At 33.0% G+C, this 14,726-nt stretch overlaps 1 protein-coding gene across 16 annotated transcripts in view; it reads right to left on the bottom strand.

Moving 5' to 3' along the window:
- dip2ca (disco-interacting protein 2 homolog Ca) overlaps window positions 1-14,726 on the bottom strand; it is a 196,978-nt gene that overhangs the window by 19,270 nt on the left and 162,982 nt on the right. For 8 of the 16 annotated variants that reach the window (XM_073940841.1, XM_073940843.1, XM_073940848.1 and 5 more), the window contains 8 exons: window positions 13,525-13,726; window positions 13,307-13,416; window positions 9,421-9,501; window positions 7,567-7,690; window positions 6,377-6,498; window positions 4,868-4,979; window positions 2,819-2,928; window positions 2,001-2,131 (listed from right to left, as the gene is read on the bottom strand). In XM_073940841.1, the coding sequence (XP_073796942.1) occupies window positions 2,001-2,131; window positions 2,819-2,928; window positions 4,868-4,979; window positions 6,377-6,498; window positions 7,567-7,690; window positions 9,421-9,501; window positions 13,307-13,416; window positions 13,525-13,726 (992 nt within the window). The remainder of the gene's footprint in view (window positions 1-2,000; window positions 2,132-2,818; window positions 2,929-4,867; window positions 4,980-6,376; window positions 6,499-7,566; window positions 7,691-9,420; window positions 9,502-13,306; window positions 13,417-13,524; window positions 13,727-14,726) is intronic. The other 8 variants (XM_073940842.1, XM_073940844.1, XM_073940849.1 and 5 more) reach the window with 1 other exon arrangement.

Below are 14,726 nucleotides of genomic sequence, written 5' to 3'. Positions count from 1 at the left end.
GAACGAATTGTTATGTGTCTGAAGTGAGTGAGATGGTCTGGGTTGGCAATAGTAAATATAATCGTTTGGAATTACAGTAACTAAAACAATGGAGTTTTTAAAAAATGTGTTATTGGAGCTAAGTCTAGGTTATATGAGTTTCATTAGCTGAATGTTTCACTGAAAAGATCAGTAAGCAGTAGAAACAGAAGTAATAAATATTTACAATGTTTAAATGTCCTTGTGAACAAATAAAATAAAATAATATAAGAATAAAAATGAGGGTTTTTATACTTAACTTGAACTTTTAACTAAAGCAATTTTTGTTACTTACAGTATAATAAATGTTACCCACTGTAATTGTTTTTACTACCTTTTTTAGAATTTATTTGATCAAACACTTCCGATGTTCAGTCACACTCTGCAATAAAGCTCCATTAGTTAATTAAAGCTCATGTACAGCATTTATTAATCATAGTTCAACATTTACTAATGCATTAGTTAAATCTAAAGTTTGCTTGTTAACATTAGATAATGCACTGTGAGTTAACAAGAACTAATAATGACTGGCTTTATGTTCATTAACTAATGTTACCAAAGATTAATAAATGCTGTATTAAATATAATGTTCATTGTTTGCTCACATTAACTGAGCAAATACATAATGGAACCTTACCGTAAAAGTGATCAAATAAATTAACAAATTAATAAAATCCAGCATGCTGACTGACAACTTAACATTTCAAAATAATTGTAAATAATATTAATATTTATTTATACCACTGCAATGGCTTGCCCAGTGGCAAAGCATCCAAACTAGGGCTGCACTTAATTATTTTTTTTTAAAAACATACATTGCGATATTTAGATTTCTGCGATTTATATGGCGAAATGTCACAAGATAACTTGAAAAGCTCTATTAGAAATTTTTTTTTTTCAATTGATTGGGATGATTATGAAGGGGAGTGCATCTGCGTAAAATACAGTAAACAAATTGCAAGCGTATATTAATACAGAGCAAATATACAAATGAAGCAGTTTACTATTCAGTAACAGCAATAAAATAAACAAATGTACAACAAGGCTATATAGTTTTCATTGTATGAAAATAATCAAATGTAATTAATCTTTGTTACGAATGTAGCTGGCAGCTAGTCCTCTGAAACTCTCACATGGTCACCCAATGAAGCCAAGCAGGGCTGCGCACGGTCAGTACCTGGATGGGAGACCACATGGGAAAGCTAGGTTGCTGCCAGAAGTGGTGTTAGTGAGACCAGCAGGGAGCACTCAACCTGCAGTATGTTTGGGTCCTAATGCCCAGGTATAGTGACAGGGGCTCTATGAGTGCTTGATGAGTGTTGTCTTTTGGAGGTCAGAAGTCATTAAAAATCCATCATAGCCTCCTAACCATCCCCATTTCATAACTGGCTTTATCAATCTGTCTCCTTTCCACCAATAAGCTGGTCCAATATCACGTCAATCAGGTGGAGGCTGCACACTGGTGGTGGATAAGGAGATTCCCCCCAATGTGTAAAGTGCTTTGGTTGCCCAGAAAAGAGCTATATAAATGTAAGGAAATATTATTATTATTTAAGCCTCAAAGCTTTAAAATTACCTAAACTTTATCCACAGCCCTTAAAACAAGCTTATTGTTAAAGTAAAATGACTCATAAATTCTCATGTGTTCTGAACTACAACTCAACAACTCAACTCAACAATAGTCCTGACTTCACATTATACGTCCAGCGATTTGAATATTGCAGATTCACAAATTGCGATATCGATGCTAAAACAATATATTGTGCAGCCCTAATCCAAACTAAGTTCAATTACTGCTTGCTTTTAAAAACTGTGAAAAAAAAATATTCGTAAATTACACTTTAAACATTCCTTTTAATACATAATAATATAATATTGCACAAAGTTTTTTCTGTGTTTTTACTAATACTTTACACGTGTTTAAAAACTAAATGTTAGTATGCCTTTCACCTGCTCCATTAGTATATTTTTTTGTGTCTTACCTGCAGAGGCACCAGAGGACGAAGCCGAGGCCACAGTATGGATCCAGGCAGATAGCCACCTCCCGAGAGGGATACAGCTCACACTGGAGCTTTATAGAGCGGCAAAAGGCACTAGTGGCTGTGTGGGACATCTGACGACATGCAAAAACACAAGCAAAATTAATATTAACAACCATATGTCACTTAATTGTGCTTTATTAAATGCATAATGAGATGATTGATGAATGATGAGCGTAAGTGTCGAGTTAAAGTCCAAATAAAAGAGTATGTAAGTGTATAAGGCTTCTGAAGGCCCGAATAGATCAGTTTTTAGTCAAAGGACAGAGAAACTACACAATACTGGGTGGTCTCCACAAAAATCATTCATGGCTCCCATGACAGAAAAGCAGCTGCCTGGTTTTCATCTCTAAACAATAAAAGAAGAAAAGTTCCTCTGTGCGCATGACACCTGATCTCCACGATTGTGAACTGAGAAGGGTTAGTTTTCTCTTTTCAAATGCATTCTTTTAATTTGTTGTCTATGTGTGTGTGTGTGTGTGTATGTGTGTGTGTGTGTGTGTGTGTGTGTGTGTGTGTGTGTATGTGTGTGTGTGTGTGTGTGTGTGTGTGTGTGTGTGTATGTGTGTGTGTGTGTGTGTGTGTGTGGTTGTGTGTGTGTGGTTGTGTGTGTGTGTGTGTGTGTGTGTGTGTGTGTGTGTGTGTGTGTGTGTGTGTGTGTGTGTGTGTGTGTGTGTGTGTGTGTGTGTGTGTGTGTGTTGTTGAGGAAGCAAAGAGCAGTGGTTTCACATTTCACCCAAAATGAGAAAGCGAACGCTCACCTTTACTCCTGCAAGCATCCCGGTAGTGGAGACACTGAAGTCCAAGTAAGCCAGCGTGTCTGGATTGGAGGGTTTGTAGAGCTGAGGAGGCTTCTTCTTTGGCAGATCATCTGGAAAACATGCATTGAAGATATTAAAATCACCATAAAATCAACACTGGACTATTGCAGAATAATAAATCATTTTTGCATGTGCAACATCATTTTTAAAATGCTCCTTTGATGTTTTTTGGACATTATCTTTTATCTATAATGTAAATATAAAATGTCAGCAAAGTTTCAAATATTAAAGTCATTATAAATAGGATTATTGTCAACAAAAAGAATGTACTGATTCTAAACTGCCTAAAACAAGTTGTCAGTAGATCCAGGGTTACTACCTGAACAAACCGACAGTATGTGGTTTGTGGAAAATAATGCCAGCACTTGGTCTTTAATGATCAAATGCACTGTAATTATAGCTAAACCCTGGAAGAGTTTGGTTTGTGTCATCAACATGACATGAACACATTGTTTTGTGTGATGTGAAAGCAAATATCAATTGCCAGCACTTCCAAAAAATGAGAACTGGTGTGGTAAAAGTAACGCCATCTTTAAAGTTTGCATCACTGTTTCCACATTGGCTGATGAAGCCTTTAGAGCTTTGTTTTCTAAACAGGCACTATAAGCAAAAAACTAATCAAAACAGACTGTGCCATCTAGACCAATCACAGCAGAATAGACTCTCGGAAAGGCGGGATTTGGAGAAACTGAATCTTTAACAAACTATTTCAGACACTGTGAGGACTGGGCTGATGTTGCAGTTCATATTATGATATATATATATATATATATATATATATATATATATATATATATATATATATATATATATATATATTGAGCTTAGATGGATGTCATCCTATTGTAAAGGACCTTCAAAACAAAACAAGGATAGCATAATATGTGTAGGCCAACAAAATTAATGGGCCCTCATAAACTTTAATCATAATAACTCCCCCTACCTGCTATATAACCTCATCTCTGAGCTAAAGACAAATGTTATAAACAGTTGCTGAAGGACAAAATCAAGTACTTCCCAACTTTAAAGGGGTGGTTCAATGCTATTTCACGCATACAGCATAATATACACTGCTAAAGAATAGGTCAAGTTGCAAAAAAATGATTTGGACATAACATGATTTGGTATTTCTTTTCAAAAAGTTTACATCCGGGTGGAAACAATTTTTTTTCCTGAACCTGGCTCTATGCTAACGTAACCGAGATCATATATTCTTCTATGGGTGCTTCTTCTGGAAAAGTAAGTGCATGAACAGCGCAAGAGCACACCTACAGTGTCACCCCACAACAATCCTTGGCTAAGAATAAATCCCAAAAAGTGTGTTTTTAGATGTGAGTGAATACTGATCTTGTTTAGCCATAGCTAATTTAACCCCATTCACATGTAAATTTTGAATACTTCTGCTAACTCCTCTTCAGGAGTTTTGAGAACACATCACTTTTATATTTTTCATGGTGATGCGTCTGGTTCATGACAACCCACAGCCCCATTCACAGCAGAGGAGATTAGAGCTGCTGGAATTACTACATAACAATTGATCAATTTCTCCTAAACTACAGTACATTAAAGTAAATGGCTATTTAACTCAGAGGAGAATAGAGTAAATGCTCTAGTTTTTTTTAACCCTGTGTACTTTTTATTTTATATTAACTGCCAGATACGCAAAAGGATATGTCAAAATCATGCAAAAACCTAAGAGTTCATGTAATGTTGAAAATGCCTGTTAATGTAGACCTATATCAGACAGCATTTTCAACCAGATCCTGCCCCTTAAGCAGTTTTATTTCAATTAAGGTGATTGTGTTGTGTACAAAACTCAGAACTACAATCAATCGAAGGAGTTCAGAGCACACTGATATTTTGATATACTTTGCATAACTTTTTAATGCTCATTTAGTAAAATTATGTACTAAAGGACATTTAAAGTGTAAAATGCATGACAGGACCTCTTTAAATGACTCTGAAGAAGCCATCTGATGTCACTCTCACCTGTGTCCAGAACAGGAGGCCACGTCCTGACATCAACTGCAGCCGATGCCTCCTTTGACTTGAGGAGCTTGGATATGATCTGTGTGGTCATCACACAGGCCGATCGGCTCACCTGCGCACAAATTCATACATTAGCCATTGTTTTAGCTAAAAATCACATGCTAGATAGTAGTGTTGTCAAAAATATAGATATTTCGATAATTATCGATACTGGAATATCTAAAACAATATGATCTTGCTTTTGGTTAGTATTGATATCGGCTTGGTTGTCTTTAATAAAAAAGAAAAATGGATACTCTTAATTTTGTTTGTATAGGGGTTTCCTTCAAAAATGGTATCTAACCTCTACATTTTTCAAGGTATCGTATCGAAGTTAGACTTGAGGAGCTTAGATATGATTTGTGTGGTCATCACAGACCGATTGGCTCACTTGAACGTGTATTCATGCATTAACTATTGTTTTTGTCACATAAGACATACTACATAGTAGTCAAAAATATTGATATTTCGATAAGTATTGATACTGGAATATCTAAAACGATACGATCTTGCTTTTGTTTAGTATCAATATCGGCTTGGGGCGAGGCAGTGGCGCAGTAGGTAGTGCTGTCGCCTTACAGCAAGAAGGTCGCTGGTTCGAACCTCAGTTGGTGTTTCTGTGTGGAGTTTGCATGTTCTCCCTGCCTTCGCGTGGGTTTCCTCCGGGTGCTCCGGTTTCCCCCACAGTCCAAAGACATGCGGTACAGGTGAATTGGGTAAGCTAAATTGTCCGTAGTGTATGAGTGTGTGTGTGTGTGAATGTGTGTGTGGCTGTTTCCCAGAGATGGGTTGCGGCTGGAAGGGCATCCGCTGTGTAAAAACTTGCTGGATAAGTTGGCGGTTCATTCCGCTGTGGCGACCCTGGATTAATAAAGGGACTAAGCCGACAAGAAAATGAGTGAATGAATGAAAGATTTGCAATATCAGTTTGTTAATCTTTAATAAAAATAAAAATGGGACACTTCTAATTTTATGTGCATAGGGGGTTCCTTGCAGTATCGACATTGTTTTGAATATCGATATTTTCCAAGGTATCGTATTGAAATTAGACTTGAAGAGCTTGAATATGATTTGTGTGGTCATCACACAGACCGATCAGCTCACTTGAACATAAATTCATACATTAGCCATTGTTTTTGACACATATCACATACTATACATGGTAGTGTTGTCAAAAATATCGATTTTTTCGCTAAGTATCGATATTGGAATATCTAAAACAGTATAATCTAGCTTTTGGTTAGTATCAATATCGGCTTATTTGTCCTTAATAAAAAATAAAAATGGGCAACTCTTAATGTTTGTATGTGTGTGTGTCGGGGGAAGGGGGTGGGTACTTCGTACTTCAATCCTCGCAGTATTGCAAATGGCATAGAATATCAATATTTTTTTAGGTATCATATCAAACTTAGAAATTCCTGCATCGCAACAACACTACTACATTGAAAAGGATCTCAGGTCAAAACTTACTTCCACAATCATTTTCACAGTGGGCAGGGTGGTGGCGATGTTCTGGGGGTGTGGTGGTCGTACTGTTATTGGTACACAGCCGGCATACAGGCATCCATAAAAGGCAGCAATAAGATCTATACCTGCAAATTAATAAACAAATATATATGTGAACATTGTTTTAAAGAATAGATATCCTTTTATCATATGAACTGGGTTCCAAGTTTTATAATGCAATTAATGTCAAGCAACCAATTTTTAGTAGTGCTGAATGAGTTAGTCACATGAGTGTTTGTAAAGTGCATTTTAAGCATGCCACTAGAAGTGAATGGCACTACAACTTGTTCTATACTTATCATTTTGAATATTTTATAATATTTTATCATTTTGAATACTGATCAGTTTGAAGGATTTGATATGGAGTGAGGGGAAAAAAAACACATTTATAATGTCTGTAAACATTTACTTTTTTTAACATTATCTAAAAATTAAATGATAAAATATGAAATTATTGCTACTTTCATATTTTCACTCTCAATAAAGCTTAAATGTGACTTTTTTTATGAAAGATCTACTCACTAACATGGCACAATATGATTTATGAACATCAGTTGATGCTTTGATTAATAATAATTTAATTACATTAAACTTGGTTTGTGTTGGTTAATAAAAAAACAGACAATTGTTTGCTTATTTTAGCTTAGCTCTATTTAGAAGTATGAACTGATTTTTACTTTAATAAACCTGTAAAATAAATAAATATGTACTTACTATAGTGCTAGAGCTAGGATTAAGGTTTCATTAGGGCTTGGTTGCATGTGATTAAGCATATTTGACATGTTTCACTACAGTAAGACCAACAACAGTGTTAGTTTTAACTAACTAGCATTAAGAGTCACAAGATACATGACCTGAACTGTGTTAACTAATGGATAAACTGTTAGAGATGAATGGGCTGTGACCATTGTATTAAAACCAGAGTGTGATGTTTCCCGTTTACTACCTACAACAGGACTGTAATTATCAAGAAACATGATCTAGTATTATTAAAATATTATTAGTAAAATTAGACATTTTAACCACAGTAGAATATTTATCTGTGTACCTAACCTAATCTGAGACACTTGGTTTTAATGGACATCATAAAAAGATGCAGAGGAACTGATCACAAAACTGGGGTGTAGATTTGTAGCTGAATGTATCGTACGTACCAGGTGGGTAAACCAGTGCAACGTGATCCCCGTCCTGCAGGTGTCCTCGCTCCATCAACATGGTGGCAATCTTCTCTGCACGCTTATGCAACTGAAGACATGTCAGTGAGCTCAAGACTGCACCCTGCATCCACAAACACACATACACAGACAAAGACATCAACATCACAGTCCCCAGTTTAAGATGAGTAATCAAAACTCTTCTAAAGAGGGCATATGGTGTTCAAAATAGCCTGTTATGATAAATGGCTACATTATAAATTATATTAAAACAGTGCATCCCTCACAAACCAGGCTGAGATCATTTATGAAAGCAATTCCTGATCCCTGGAGGGGGGAAACGGTGCAGAAATAGAGACATTTCTTTGTAGACTTTCTTAAGCACAGGGCCACACTCAAAAATAGTCAACATATTAGCCGGTGCCTTCTTATTGCAGAATTATAGTAGATTTCTTTACTAAATACTGTATATTACTGTATACTGGAAGTACTGGGTATTGAAAATAAAGGTTAAGTTTATTTAGTTCTGCAGAATACTTTGTTATTTAAAACTAAAACTAAAACTAAAACCACCACTACCTAAATTTGATCATTCCTAACTTAAAACTAAAATATCTAAATAAAAAAATAACAGACATATTTAAAACAATATTCATAACAGTACTGATTAAACACTTTTTATTACACAAAATACATGAAATTTTATTCAAACGATCAAAAACAATTTTTTAATTATTAATGCAAATAAAATTTTCTATTATTTTTTTATTTTATTTACTCTTTTTATTTACTATTGTTGCACTTTATCATTTTTTATTTATAAATGTTTCATTGTCTTGTTACAAAAGTTTAAAAGGGAAAAGTCTTTCACTATGTCTGTCATATCAAGTATTTATGTTTTTTTGACTCAATATAAACAATAATTAATTTATTAATTAATAAGAAATGAGAAAATAGTTGTATAATGTATAATTTTATTAAAAAGGTAAAGTTTATTTAATCTTGCACAATACTTCATTATTTAATACCAGAACCACCACCTAAATTTTATCATTCCTGACCTAAAACCAAAATACCTAAATTAAAAAAATGTTATATTGACTTATTTTTATCACATTTATTATAAAACACTTTTTTACACTGAATATGTGAAATTTTATTCAAATGATTAAAAGCTATCAACGCAATAAAAAAATGTAATAATAACAAGAGAAAACATTTTAAAGAAAATGCATACTATTATTATTAAACAGGTAATGTTTATTTAGTTCTGCAGAATATTTCATTATTTAAAACCAAAACCATCACTACCTAAACTTGATCCTTCTTGATAACCTAAACTTGATAACTTAAAACCAAAATACCTACATAAAAAAGTTAAATAGACATATTTAAACCAAATATAAAAATTTATTTTTTATTACATTTATTATAAAACACTTTTTATTACACTAATTATGTGAATTTTGATTCAAATGATCAAAAGCTATTTTAACTATCAACACAATTAAAACTAAAAATAATTAATTATTAAAAAGAGGAAATATTTTAAAGAAAATGCATACTATAATTATTTAAAAAGTTTAATTAGTTCAGCAGAATACTTCATTATTTAAAACCAAATTCACCCCTACCTAAACTTGATCATTCCTAACTTAACACCAAAATACCCAAATAAAAAAATAATTATATAGACCTAATAAAACTGACTTTTTCATGCTTTTTTAATGAAACTAAATATATATGTGAAATTGAAAGTAAATTAAGAAAAGCTAATTTGTTCCGTTAAAACAAAAAACTCTCAACCGCATAAAAAGAATTAAAGAAAATGCATAATATTATTAGAGATCATACCCTTGAGCTGAGGAGGGTGAAGAGAACATGATCTGGTGTGGTTTGGGCTCTCCACTGCAGCACCTCAGACAGAAAGAGGAACTATGGGTAGAAAAACGCCCAGAATTATTACCACAAAATTCAAGACATTAAGATGACATAATATTCCATATAAAGTATTCCATTACCATTGTTTAGGTTATGCATTAAAATCTCAAATGTAATGTAATATAATCAACACAACGTTTAAAGAGTAACCATTAAACACAGCATGCTTTCCTGCAATCAGCAAGACCTGTTAAAGTCATTAGCGACCAGTTTGTTAGTTTTATCTTAAAAGTAAGAAGTGAATGCAGACATGCATTACCTCGTCTCCCAGTGTTATTCTCACATCGGTTTGCAAGATCTTTAAAGCATGAAATAAAATTTCCATTCACTCAAAGGGCCCGATTTTCATAGGCATGAATGGATGGAGGCAACAAAACAACACAAGTTTTGGAGTATAAAAATGAAGTAAAAAACAAAAAGTCATGCATGACTGTGATTCTCCGAGCAGCAGATGGCGGAGGTAACATTTGTTGGCGTCAGACATGCAGGAGTGTGAAGGAATGAGTGAAAGAGACACACAAGAAAGGCATGCAAGAAGCAGCCAACAACTGTTGCATTTTTGGGTTTGTGCATATGTAAGTATATGCGATTTGTGTGTAAGGCCGACAGCTGTGTGTGTGTGTTTGTGTGTGTGTGTTTTAAGGTTATGGTGTTGTGCACAGCGGACAGGCTGACGGAGTAATGGCTGCCATCTTTCAGCCTGAGAGGGCAGAGTAATGGTGCTGAGGTGCTTGACTGACAGCACAGCAAAACCAAAGACATCAACTCAACACAAAAAAACAAGCAGAGCAGCCCTCCCAAACAGAGCCCAGAGTGCAATTATTATTCTAATGGCATATGTTTCTGGAAAACTGCTGTTAAAATGGTAACTTTCACATTTTAGAAGCATAAAACTGTCAAGTTTGGATTTGGCCAGAATGAATGGTGTAACCCTTTAAGGTGATCTCTATGAAATCATATTACTGGGGCCATTTATTTGGTTAAACTGTGCACTAAGCATTTTTTGGAACCAATGAACAGACCAGGTGGACAACCAGATGCCTGTTAAAAGGTTAAAGAGTTTTCTATATATAATATATTCCTGCTGATGTATATAATATTGTATAATAACAATATAATGTTGTAAATAATGCTCAGTTTCTTGAACTGACTGATCAGTTTGTTTCATAATATCTTAATGGAGTAGGGATGCAGCAATTATAGATTTTGGTTGCACGATTATAGTCTGAGCAATAATAATGTTTTCACACTTATCATGATTATTATGCACTTATTAATTTCAAAACACTACTAGTTTAGAAAATCTTATGAAAACTCCTTATGTTTGAAAGTATATATATATATATATATATATATATATATATATATATATATATATATATATATATATATATATATATATATATATATATATATATATATGTGTGTGTGTGTGTGTGTAATTTTTTATTTTTTATTTTTTTTTTGAGTGCTGGTAGTAGTGGTACTTATGTCTAACTAACCTGGTTGGCTTCCATGTGGAAAATAAATATCAGCATTTAACAATACATGCACTACAAATTATCATTTTATTAAATCTAATGAACAAAGATCAATTGGTTAAAAACTGGCTCTTACAAAATAATATTTAGATTTTTGGGTCCATCAATACATCAATAAAAATGTATCCTGTTAAAATTTACAATAAAGTTCTCAAAACAACTTTGGACAATCACACTAATGACATTTTAGTGTAAAAGTGCTAGTAAAGGTTGACTTTAAAACTCTTCTTTAATGTTCTTCATTTTAGATGGTCTAAGTGAACTAAAACTAACAGCACAATTTAATTTTCGGGAGAATGGTTTCCCCAAATGCACTCTGTAGGGGTCGGGTATGAAGTGACTCAAAAGGTCTGACAAGCCATTAGGGGTCAGTTCCTCTAATGCTAATGCAGTTGGGAGAATTACTGCAAGCCACACAATCTCCAAATAAATGAACTCTCAGTGAGTGCCAAATGCGTGTAATGCGTTGGCAGGTAACTTTATATGGGACTGCAGTGTGTTAAAGTCGGATTGTAAGATTGATTACATGACTCTGATGTAAGTGACACAAGTGATTCAAACACACACCAGCAGCTATTAAAGAAAAAAAAAATCATCTGCTGCAAATCACCTACTGACAAGCAACTTGGAAAATGTAACATCAGACATTTAATTACGAGGCCTGAAGTTATCCAAGTAATGATAGAGTCGGAATATTCCAATCATTAAACCACCAAAATAATAGGACAGGCTTAATGTTTTAGTGGCAGGTGCAAAAAATCAATGTCATATTTTTTGTAATGAGAAAATGACCAGAGAGGAGAGAAAAACACATTTTCACTCCATATTAATAAGACAAATGAATGTGGTGCATCTTAATATAAATACAAAGAAATTATGTGTTTTTTGCATATTTCCTTAAAATAGCATGCTTAGTTTTCAAACATAAATGTGCACAATTATCACAATACAATAAAAACTAATAAAATTTTATTATGTTATTATAAATGTTATATGATTTTTAAATATAATTGTTTATGTTATTATATAAATGTTTGTTGTTATAATGTTATCATATAAATGTTATTGTATAAATATTTATATTATAAATGTTATTATATAAATGTTTTTATATTAATTGTTGTTGTAAAGGTGTGTGAGTGTGTGTGTGTGTGTGTGTGTGTGTGTGTGTGTGTGTGTGTGTGTGTGTGTGTGTGTGTGTGTGTGTATATGTTTGTTATAAATGTTAATATATAAATGTTTATTATTATAAATGTTATTATATAAATGTTTATTATAAATATTATTATATAAATGTTTTACATAAATGTTTAATGTTATTATACATGATATTATATAAATGTTTATGTTATTATTATTACTATATAAATGTTTTTATATAAATGTTTATGTTATTATAAATGTTTTCATTTAAATGTTTATGTTATTTTACATGCTATTACATAAATGTTTTATATAAATGTTTGCAATTATAAATGTTATTATATAAATGTTTGTTATTTTACATGCTATAACATAAATGTTTTATATAAATGATTGTTATTATACATGTTATGATATAAAAGTTTTTGTTATTATAAATGCTATTATATACATTTTATTATAAAAATGTCTGTTGTTAAAAATGTTATTATATAAATGTTTATGCTATTATAAATGTTATTATATAACATGTTTTTATTATAAATGTTATTATATGAAATGTTTGTCATTATAAATGTTATTATATAAATGTTATTATGTAAATGGTTTAATATAAATGTTTATGCTATTATAAATGTTATATAAATATTTTATATAAATTTTTATGTTACTGTTATTACATAAATGTTTTATATAAATGTTTGTTATAAATGTTTTCATGTAAATGTTATCATCTACATGTTTTTGAAAAAAATGTTTATTACAAATGTTATTATATCAATGGTAATATAATATTATTTTATTTATTGTAGATTTATTATTAATATATTTCTGATTATTATGAAGTTTTACTTAAAAAACATTTCAATATATTATTTATGTAAAACTCAGAACATAAGAAGAGTATGAAAATAAGAAAAGAATATATAGAAATATGATATAATATGACTTTGTAAATCTTCATCACTCAATATCAGTTTTTTAATGTGCATATTTTAGTTTCTGTCCAAATTTGGTCTTGGTTTGCTTGAGGTGAGCACTGAATGAGAGGGGAGGGAGGGAGAACGAATGGAGTGACTGCTGAAAATCGAGGCCCCATGGAACCACACACACACCTTTCTTGCCTGATCATTGTCTTCGATCTGGCCCAGATCTCTGCCGCTTGCCTGAGCGATCCTCTTCCCCGAGACCAAATTACCCACCATCACAGAGGCGGGTCCGATCTCTGCAGAGCCCAACAGAACAAGCACATCACAAACCAGCGGACCACACCGTTTCTGACACTTTTAATTCAGGCCGACATTCGAGGTGACCTTGCGGGCCGAAAACAGACCTGGCTGTTTCTGTCTGGGTTTGGGCAGGTTGGTGACGCAGGTGTGAGGGCACATTAGGACGTTACAGGGATGCAGGGAGCCTTCCAAAAACAGCTGCTTGGTCTCCGATAGGTGGATCCCTCCCAGCGGGGTCTTGGGTAGGGTGTTAGCGGGCACCAAAGCCAAGCAAAACACCCCAACGTTGTGGATGCTGTCTATCGCCTGTGGAAAACACATGGATAGTCAGTTTTTTATTTATCTTTGGGAATTTTTGACTTCAATAGGATAGAAAACTCTGTTAACAGAAGTTTTGAGGGTTGAACTGGAATTGGAAAAGTTCAGCAAGCCTGAATTTGACTCAGGAGGTCCGATGATGAAGTTTTTAAGAGACATTTCATAAAAATAAAAATTAGTTTTTTCATTGTTTAAGTGCTTTGGTTGGATCCATGGTGCATTTATCAATGCAAAAAAATGTGAAACAAGTAACTAGGGTAGCACAACACGTTTTATGTATTAGAACCAGAGGATTTTTACTGGTAGATTAATCCTAAATTTGTAATGATCAGAGAGATCACCTGTCGTGTAATTTAAATCACTTGCATTAAAAAGCATTTAGGCTTTGCAGTAAAATTTAATGATGAGGGAAGAAGTCGTGGTAGGTTGTTCGGGATGTGGTGGGTTTCATTAAAGGTGTTTTCTGTCACTACATTTTTGGCCGGAATCAATGCATTCAGTTTAAGCTGCACGATATATCATTAAAAGATTGGGATCACAACACCCACGAAACAAAAATGCTAAATGATGGTGATTTGCATATGTTCATTAATCTTTCGAATCGCTGCATTTAAATCTGAAAACACTTAAATCAAGAAAGAGATTTAGTCTTTTGAGTTAGTTATGAAGTTACAGTCAAACAACACAGAAGATCTGGCATAAAAGTTTATAGTTTAGATAAAACTACTGATGTTTAGGGTAAAGATCAAAATCACTGTCATTATTAAACAACTCTCTAAAATATAAGTTGTAGGCAGCAATTACATTATTTAACCAAAACGTGGCGACAACAAGCCATCAAAAATATGCCACTAAATAATTCTTCAAAAATGACACATCTAGCAACGAAACTTAAAAATTTTATGAGTGAATAACTGAATCATTTATTGAAAATCAGACTAAAAATAATTATGGGTTGTGCACATTATAATGTCAGATTTCTACATTT

This window comes from Danio rerio, chromosome 24, assembly GCF_049306965.1.
Source record: "Danio rerio strain Tuebingen ecotype United States chromosome 24, GRCz12tu, whole genome shotgun sequence".
In the NCBI taxonomy this organism is placed as follows: Eukaryota; Metazoa; Chordata; class Actinopteri; order Cypriniformes; family Danionidae; genus Danio; species Danio rerio.
The sequence above is the reverse complement of the archived record's forward strand: the minus strand, read 5'-3'. Positions and strand labels throughout refer to the sequence as shown.